General features: G+C 35.5%; 1 protein-coding gene across 1 annotated transcript in view; it reads right to left on the reverse strand.

Annotated features, from left to right (window-relative positions):
• Nucleotides 1–255: 255 nt before the first annotated feature.
• Nucleotides 256–10,161, reverse strand: part of LOC107602127 (eukaryotic translation initiation factor 3 subunit M) — a 12,079-nt gene continuing 2,173 nt past the window's right edge. Inside the window, exons 3-11 of the mRNA XM_016294537.1 lie at nucleotides 9,325–9,463; nucleotides 9,120–9,243; nucleotides 8,752–8,846; nucleotides 8,596–8,679; nucleotides 8,414–8,513; nucleotides 7,264–7,345; nucleotides 1,271–1,414; nucleotides 536–596; nucleotides 256–430 (exon numbers count right to left, since the gene is read on the reverse strand). Coding sequence (XP_016150023.1) covers nucleotides 307–430; nucleotides 536–596; nucleotides 1,271–1,414; nucleotides 7,264–7,345; nucleotides 8,414–8,513; nucleotides 8,596–8,679; nucleotides 8,752–8,846; nucleotides 9,120–9,243; nucleotides 9,325–9,463 — 953 coding nt within the window. The 3' untranslated portion in view covers nucleotides 256–306. The remainder of the gene's footprint in view (nucleotides 431–535; nucleotides 597–1,270; nucleotides 1,415–7,263; nucleotides 7,346–8,413; nucleotides 8,514–8,595; nucleotides 8,680–8,751; nucleotides 8,847–9,119; nucleotides 9,244–9,324; nucleotides 9,464–10,161) is intronic.

The following is a 10,161-nucleotide window of genomic DNA, read 5'->3' on the forward strand; positions in this document are numbered from 1 at the left end:
GAATGTAATCCGAACATACATTCGTCATGCTGTCATTGTCATGTGATCTACCAGTTGCATTGCTTCACTGCCATTAAATACAACTGTTAATATTAATAGGAAAATTTCACATCCATAAAATGAAATGTGTGTTTGTAGTGTTTCTTTAAGAGTGATAAAACATCAATGGACCCTGAAGGGGGTTCGTTTCACAATAATGACCGCCTGCCTGTCCATTATCCTTTATACAGCACTGACAGTGAAGCAGAAACATGATGGTCTTCATGGGTGTTTTATTGGATGTACATAAAAACAGAAGCAGCTGTGTCAGGCAGTGGGAGAGAGCGTTTGAAGGCTGCTCTTCACGGTAGCCAGATTCTGTTTCCAGGAGCACAGTGTGTCATGCAGCTGCTGCCACTGCTGTTTGCCAAAGGTGCGGTGTGTGCTGTGGCTACAGGAAGCGAGAGAGAAGCCAATCATGTCAGCATGGGCAGATTTTCAAACACAACCCTTACTACTACTGCTCACTCACTTAGTGGATTGGGAAATGACTTACCTCACTACAACCTTCCGCTGTGTCTGGTCGATCTTGCAATAAACCATTTTGGTCCGAACAGCTAGAAATTCACAGGAAAACACAATAAGTATGTGCTGTTGTACAAAAACATGGACGGAAAGCTTTTTTAACTTTCAATTTACAGAAACAGTTGAATTTAGGTTTAAGGTTATACTTTATTGTCCCAGTTAGGGAAACTTGACTCAGAACACAGCAGCCGAATACATAAATGACCACATACAGACATAACATGTAATGACAAAATAGTTACATTTAAAATGTGACCCTGGAGCACAAAACCAGTCTTAAGTCGCTGGGGTATATTTGTAGCAATAGCCAAAAATACATTGTATGGGTCAAAATGATTGATTTTTCTTTTATGCCAAAAATCATTAGGATATTAAGTAAAGATCATGTTCCATGAAGATATTTTGTAAATTTCCTAGCGTAAATATATAAAAACTTAATTTTTGATTAGTAATATGCATTGCTAAGAACTTCATTTGGACAACTTTAAAGGCGACTTTCTCAGTATTTTGATTTTTTTTGCACCCTCAGATTCCAGATTTTCAAATAGTTGTATCTCGACCAAATATTGTCCTATCCTAACAAACCATACATCAATGGAAAGCTTATTTATTCAGCTTCAATTGGAAAAATTGACACTAATGACTTTTGTGGTCCAGGGTCACATATATAGTTTAAATAGTCTGCAAAGGGAGTGCAGAGCCGTACCGTCAATGACGAAGGCCTCCACATCTTCAGCACCGATCTGCAGCTCCTGCTGCATGGTGTCGAACAAGATCTCCTTCATCTCTACTGCCATGCCCATGAACGTCAACAGCCTCATTTTTGCCATGTTCTGCTCATGAGACAAACCTGAAAACACAACATTAAACATTCAATTTGATCTTTAAAGCAACATTACGCCACTGGACTGTGCTTTAATCAAGTCACATAATGGCACTGCACATAGCAAAAAAAAAAATTGATATACACACACACACACACACACAAGTTCGTTCTGGTTCTCAAATCTGATTGGTTGAGAACCGTGAGATATTGTACTGGTATCGCTACAGGAACACCCTTTCACAATTTTGTATCACTCCGCTTGTGCTAGCCGGGTCTATGTTTTTTTAAAAATTATTCACCGAGCTAATCGTAGAGTACGTTAGTTAATATAAGAAGAAACGTCTAGCTTCGCGGTCTCTCTCTCTCTCATTTGGATGCATCTCTCTCTGGCCTAATCACAGCCATGCTGATATAGAGCCGGTATCACTCCAGTACGAGAGTGATATTGCTCATATATATATATATATATATATATATATATATATATATATATAAATAAATAATATATTTAAAAAAAATAGAAATTTTACAGTAGCACATTGGATTTTTTTATTTTAAAACTGATACATTTATTAACTTTTTTAATATATTGCAAAAAATTACATTCCCTGGCATTATGAATAACAAAGGAAATTAAACTATATATTGAAGTATTCTTAAAAATAAGCATATTTTATAGACACTGACTTCAGGCAATTAATAATCTTTTTTTAATAATCAATATTCTTTTTAATTATAATTTACAACGCTTCTGATGGAGAAAAAAAAAAGGGAAAAATATGCTGAAAAATTGAGCAGTCACTGTTGCACTCTATAAAAACGTTAATGGATGTAGGTGAAGAAGATGCTGACGTAGACCATAAATATTCAGTTTCACCCTCTCAACAGAAAATCTGTTTATGTTAATTAAAAAAGAATCAAAATGAGAAGAAGGTTCGTGAGCCGTTTCCTTTAGGGTTCAGAGGGAGGCGCAGCGGGTGAACAGCTCACTGTTAGATCAACACTTCTTCCGGCTGTCGCTGGTCAATGGCAGGGAGGATCCTGCTCTAATTAACGTTTGCCTTTTAAAAGAACCAAAACTGCTGAGACTCAAATTCCACCGGCCCAGTGACACCACAGAGAACAGAAACTCATGTGAGCCTGTGCTCAACACTCCACTGCATTTAAAAACAAACAAAAGATGCGCAGCAATGCACAGAAGCCATTTTTAAAATGTTATTTTAAATATGAAGCAACACTCATCAATGCTAATTAACAGTAGCTTTAAAAGTTACTATTATACTAGATTAACCACAGTACAAAATAAATGCTTTTTTCTTTTATGCAAATTAAAAAAAACAAATAACAAAATAAAATTATATGAAGAAATAATGTAACAAAATATAAAATGTGACCCTTGACCACAAAACCAGTCATAAGGGTCAATTTATTTTTTTAAATTGAGATTTATACATCAATAAATAAATAAGCTTTCAATTGATGTATAGTTTGTTATGATAGGACAATATTTGGCTGAGATACAACTATTTTAAAATCTGGAATCTGAAGGTGCAAAACAAATTAAAATAGTGAGAAAATCACATTTTAAAGTTGTCCAAATGAAGTTCTTAGCAATGCATATTACTAATCAAAAATTACGCTTTGAAATTTACACAATATCTTCATGGAACATGATCTTTACTTAATATCCTAATGATTTTTGGCATAAAAGAAAAATCAATCATTTTGACCCATACAATGTATTTTTGGCTTATTGCTACAAATATACCCCAGCGACTTAAGACAAATATGAATAAATAATGTATAATGTTGTTTGGTGTTTTAACACTATGCCAGCATCCATGGCTATTTGAAATAGTATAAAAGTCGACTAGTCTAAAAGCAAGAAACCACCAAAAGATGGTAAGAAAAAAAAGCGTGTAGCATATATAATAGCCTATATTTGAAATACTTAATCTATGAATCACACTGTCAAATCCCTCAATGAATTCTGCTTGCCGCACACTTGCCTCACGTTATAATTTAATTTTAGGCAGTCGATTTATAAAAAAAAAAAAGAAAAAAAAAAAGGAGTATATACTCAACGTCGGCCAAAGCATAGCGTATTTATTCAAATCAGCTGGGGAAATGCAGAACAATGGAAAATCAATCAATAGCCTGACAGAATTCTTAATCTTCATATAAGGTTAGCCAACATATTAAAACACAAGTCAAAAACAATAGGAAGGTTTATCAAAAAATAGCATTAAAACGGCTTTTAAAACGTACTTCGTGTAGGCTATATCGTCTAAAAACAAAATGCAACAATGCCCATTTCACTTACTCAGACCAAGCCTTATTTGTTCAGTGAAATTATCAACGTGGTCTGGTGAAAGACGGGACCTGAGGCGATTAACAATAAAATTCCTGCACTTGAAAAAACGCGCTCGGCAGGAACTGAAGTCGCAGGCACGCAGAGATAATGAAAAGCTGATAGAGTTTCAGAAAGCGCCTGGACATCCCGCACCACCACCGAAGTGGGTCTTCGTTAGAGGAATAGATGGCGCGGGTGGGATCGCAGCACCTCTAAGCTAACGCCTACGTGCCTGTATTGAATATGATCACGCATCGCTCCAGTAGAGTTATTGTAAGACAATTTGACATTGCACAGTTTACACAAAACTTTTCAGCTTCCTTCTAATTCAAAATAATCCCACACCTTCTCGTTTCTCGCGTGGTCATTTTTGAACTTGCCGCAACTGACACGAAGAAAACGCATGTGAGGTCTGAGGTAAAAATGTATTAAAAAGAATGTATTATTTTTCAAGTGTTTTATTTTAACTTGTTATTTAAAATGTTTTATGCACTGTTAAAATGACAGTATTTTGAATGATAAAATCATGTTTTTGTTTTTTCTGTCGTGTAATCGACTATTGTTTTCAGTGTCGACTAGTAGGAGCTGTACCGTTTAGTCGACTAGACCCGCACATCCATAATATAATATATATATAATTACTGTAATAATAATAAATAATTAAGATAGCAGATAAAAGGAGTTGAATTTTTTTCTTCATTATGTACCAATTACTTACAAAAGTAGTTCAATCTAATTAAAAACTGACAAATTTACACATTGTGTGTGTACTTTGCATTTTTGTTTATTAGAGTGTCATGGTCATGACTGAATGCTATAAAGACATTCAGACTGCACTCACCGAGAGACTCAATGAAGTCTTTGTTGCTCTGGTAAAACTTCACATATGCAGCAAGCTTTGCACTGACAAAGATAGTCAGGAGCTGGAAGGAGAAAGAGGCGTTTTATTCAGAGGATTTCTGAAAACGATTTAAAGTCTGTATTCAGTTTTTTTTTAAAACTATACATTTTCTTACATCGTGGATGAGTTCTCCCTCCAGGAAACGCACCGGTTTCAAGGCTAGGAGATGGTCGAAGAGATAGGTGTTTGGGTCTTTCAGGGCACGGACGATGCACCTGGGAGAACAGAGCGTAGGTGTAAATCACTAACAAAGACAAAAGCAGATCTGACAGAGAACTGACAAGAGAAGGTCATACCTGTGTGCATCCACTCGGGCTTGTGAAGCATTGTCCTCTGTGTAACTGCCCAGTAACTCCACCATCACTTTAGCTGCAGTTTCACTGAAAGACACAAGAGTGTAAGGTCAAATAAGCAAAAACCACAAGCGGACCTAAAACACAAAGGGGTAGGTACCTCTTCTTACAGTCGACCAGCGCTTCATACACCAGACGGAGCAAAGTGTGTTTCTTCTCTGTATCCAGATTCCAGTCTGTGATCCACTTGCGCACCTGCACAGAACACAAAACATCAATCATACTGGGAATTGTTTCCTAATTACATAAATACGAAGAGAAACGAGCAGTTTGAGTGTTAAAGCTAATGTTGGCTATTCAGGTTAATCTCACAAAGGCTTAATTTTCACTGTGTTAATTATGAAGTAAAATATGAGCTGGACATTTCTTGGTTGTTTTTGAGAGACTCACTTAAATATCTTGGGATGCATTTTAAAAGCAGGAAAGGAAATACTATGATTATTTTTGACATTGCGCTGATGTCCGTACCTGGTCCAGGTCTGTAGGTATGAACGAAATGGCATTGCAGGTGGCCGCCACTTTAATCAGACTGCAGTACACAGTGTGCCTCACCGGTGTGTTCTCATCCATACCATGGAACAGATTGCTCAAGCTAAAACGAAGAGTTTAATTAAAATATATATATATATATATATAAATAAATAATATATTTAAAAAAAATAGAAATTTTACAGTAGCACATTGGATTTTTTTATTTTAAAACTGATACATTTATTAACTTTTTTAATATATTGCAAAAAATTACATTCCCTGGCATTATGAATAACAAAGGAAATTAAACTATATATTGAAGTATTCTTAAAAATAAGCATATTTTATAGACACTGACTTCAGGCAATTAATAATCTTTTTTTAATAATCAATATTCTTTTTAATTATAATTTACAACGCTTCTGATGGAGAAAAAAAAAAGGGAAAAATATGCTGAAAAATTGAGCAGTCACTGTTGCACTCTATAAAACCAGTACGAGAGTGATATTGCTCATATGTATATATATATATATAAAAATAAATATAATATATTTAAAAAAATAGAAATTTTACAGTAGCACATTGGATTTTTTTTATTTTAAAACTGATACATTTATTAACTTTTTTAATATATTGCAAAAAATTACATTCCCTGGCATTATGAATAACAAAGGAAATTAAACTATATATTGAAGTATTCTTAAAAATAAGCATATTTTATAGACACTGACTTCAGGCAATTAATAATCTTTTTTTAATAATCAATATTCTTTTTAATTATAATTTACAACGCTTCTGATGGAGAAAAAAAAAAGGGAAAAATATGCTGAAAAATTGAGCAGTCACTGTTGCACTCTATAAAAACGTTAATGGATGTAGGTGAAGAAGATGCTGACGTAGACCATAAATATTCAGTTTCACCCTCTCAACAGAAAATCTGTTTATGTTAATTAAAAAAGAATCAAAATGAGAAGAAGGTTCGTGAGCCGTTTCCTTTAGGGTTCAGAGGGAGGCGCAGCGGGTGAACAGCTCACTGTTAGATCAACACTTCTTCCGGCTGTCGCTGGTCAATGGCAGGGAGGATCCTGCTCTAATTAACGTTTGCCTTTTAAAAGAACCAAAACTGCTGAGACTCAAATTCCACCGGCCCAGTGACACCACAGATAACAAGACACGCGTGTGAGCCTGTGCTCAACACTACAGTGCATTTAAAAACAAATAAAAGTTGAGCAGCAATTCAGAGAAAACAAGCAACATTTTATTAAATGTTATTTTAAATATGATGCAACACTCTTCAATGCTAATTAACAACAGCTTTAAAAGTTACAGTTATACTAGATAAACCACAGTACAAAATAAAAGCCTTTTTCTTTTATACAAATTTTAAAAAATGGTTGAAGAGGACAAAATAAAACTATACAAGTAATAATGTAACAAAATATAAAATATTAATAAATAATGTATATGCTTGTTTGGTGCATAATGGTAGATCTTCATTTGATATTAAGAACATGTGTGTATAATATGCATATAAATGTGTTATAATTATTGTTTTATCTATCTATATATAAAAGTACTATAATATTAATACTATTAATATTCTTAATTCATACAGTATTGTAAGGTATCAAAATTAAGGATAAGCGGATAAAGTGAAAAGTTGTGAAAAGTAAAACTTCATTATAAAAGTGGTTCAATCTAATTAAATCTCAACATTATGTGTACTTTGCATTTTTGTTTATTAGAGTGTCATAGTCATGACTGAATCATGTAAAGACGTTCAGACTGTACTCACCGAGAGACTCAATGAAGTCTTTGTTGCTCTGGTAAAACTTCACATATGCAGCAAGCTTTGCACTGACAAAGATAGTCAAGAGCTGGAAGAAGAAAGAAGCATTTTAGTCAGAGTTCTTGAAAACAACTTAAAGGGTTAGTTCACCCAAAAATGAAAATTAGCCCATAAATTACTCACCCTCAAGTCATCCTAGGTGTATATGACTTTCTTCTTTCAGACGAATCCAGTCGGAGTTATATTAAATATTGTATTTGATCTTTCAAGCTGTTTAATGGCACTCAGCGGGTGTTGCATTACTTCAGTCCAAAAGAAGTTAAATAAAAAGCACCCATCCATGAAAAAAGTCTCTCACACGGCTCTGGGGGGTGAACAAAGGCCTTCTGTAGCGAATCGATTTTTGTAAGAAAAACATCCATATTCAAAACGTAATAATCACTTGAATCTAGCTTGCGCTCACTGTTGTACATGGAAGCAGTTCCGGGCGGATGACGTATGAGGGCATGTGCCGGTGAGTCTCGTGAAAACCAACGTTTGTTTACAGGAGCAAAGTTTCCTTACTTCAGCAAAGGAAAACCAGTCTCCTCTTGGCTTATATCGAAATCCTCCGACATTCTTCTTTACAAATTCTTGTTTTGTACTTCTAATAAATAACCGGTGTTTTGTTTTGATCTCTCCGCTGTGCTTCCGTGTTCGTCACTTCTGAGCCGCGCATGCGCAACGCCGACATCTTACGTCATCCTCCCGGAGCTGCTTCTGTGTACAACTGTTGGCGCAAGCTACATTAAAGTGATTATTATGTTTTGAATATGGATATTTTTCTTACAAAAACGCATCGATTTGCTACAGGAGGCCTTTGTTCAGCCCCCGGAGCCGTGTGAGGCACTTTTTTTTTTAAATGGATGGGTGCTTTTTATTTAACTTCTTTTGGACTGAAGCAATGCAACACCCGCTGAGTGGCATTAAACAGCTTGAAAGATCAAAGACCATTTTTTTTTTATATATAACTCCGACTGGATTCGTCTGAAAAACAAAAAGTCATATACACCTAGGATGACTTGAGGGTGAGTAATTTATGGGCTAATTTTCATTTTTGGGTGAACTAACCCTTTAAAGTCTGTTTTCGTTTATATTATATAATGTATTTTCTTACATCGTGGATGAGTTCTCCCTCCAGGAAACGCACTGGTTTCAGAGCCAGGAGATGGTCGAACAGATAGCTGTTTGGGTCTTTCAGGGCACGGACGATGCACCTGGGAGAACAGAGCGTGTGTGTAAATCACTAAGACAGACAACAGGAGATCAAAACTGAGAACTGACAAGAGAAGGTCTTACCTGTGCGCATCCACTCGGGCTTGTGAAGCATTGTCCTCTGTGTAACTGCCCAGTAACTCCACCATCACTTTGGCTGCAGCTTCACTGAAAGACAAGAGTGTAAAGGTCAAATAAGCAAAAACCACAAGCGGACCTAAAACACAAAGGGGTAGGTACCTCTTCTTACAGTCGACCAGCGCTTCATACACCAGACGGAGCAAAGTGTGTTTCTTCTCTGTATCCAGATTCCAGTCTGTGATCCACTTGCGCACCTGCACAGAACACAAAACATCAATCATACTGGGAATTGTTTCCTAATTACATAAATACGAAGAGAAACGAGCAGTTTGAGTGTTAAAGCTAATGTTGGCTATTCAGGTTAATCTCACAAAGGCTTAATTTTCACTGTGTTAATTATGAAGTAAAATATGAGCTGGACATTTCTTGGTTGTTTTTGAGAGACTCACTTAAATACCTTGGGATGCATTTTAAAAGCAGGAAAGGAAATACTATGATTATTTTTGACATTGCGCTGATGTCCGTACCTGGTCCAGGTCTGTAGGTATGAACGAAATGGCATTGCAGGTGGCCGCCACTTTAATCAGACTGCAGTACACAGTGTGCCTCACCGGTGTGTTCTCATCCATACCATGGAACAGATTGCTCAAGCTAAAACGAAGAGTTTAATTAAAACTACACAAGGCCAGAAAAAAAAGAGATTCAGTTCAATAATACAGTGAAAGCACTCACAGCTGCATCCTGAGCGAGGGCCGCTCACCCTCACGAAACTTCACTAGCTTCTCACATAAACTCTCAATGAGAGCTTCCTGTTTCTCCGTCTCCAGAATCAGCAACAGGGAGACGATGCTGTTCATCACACTCTCCACATCTGCAGAGGAACACAAGAGCGCTTGTAAATCTTCGCATGATACAGAAGTTCGGGATCAGTAAGATCTTTACTGTGTTTTACAGAAGTCTCTTTTAACCAAAAATACAGAAAAAAAGTAATATTGTAAAATATTATTACCATTTAAAATAATGGTTTTCTATTTTAACATACTTCAAAATCAAATTTATTTCTGTGATGCAAAGCTGAATTTTCATCAGCTATTATGACAGTCTTCAATGTCACATGATCCTTCAGAAATCATTCTAATATGCTGATTTATTATCAATGTTGGAAACAGTTGTGCTGCTTAATAGTTTTTTGGAACCTTTGATACTTTTTTCAGGATTATTTGATGAATAAAGTTAAAAAGAACAGTGTTGATTTAAAATATAATTTTTTATCAATTTAACACATCCTCACTAAAGTATTAGTGTATATTGTTAAAAAAGATTTCTATTTTGAATAAATGCTGTTCTTTTTAACTTTATATTAATCAAAGAATCCTGAAAAAATTATGACAGGTTCCCAAAAATAAAATAAAAAATGAAGCAGCTAGGGGTGTGCGATATATATCGTCTGCGATAATATCGTAATTGTTGTTTTAACGATGTGCGATTTGACATTATCGAGTATTTTGCAAAAACCATTCAAAACATCCCTACAGAGCGCACGCGTACATTACATGAAGTCTAGACTAG

This window comes from Sinocyclocheilus grahami, unplaced genomic scaffold (assembly GCF_001515645.1).
Source record: "Sinocyclocheilus grahami isolate Dianchi unplaced genomic scaffold, SAMN03320097.WGS_v1.1 scaffold319.1, whole genome shotgun sequence".
Classification (NCBI taxonomy): domain Eukaryota; kingdom Metazoa; phylum Chordata; class Actinopteri; order Cypriniformes; family Cyprinidae; genus Sinocyclocheilus; species Sinocyclocheilus grahami.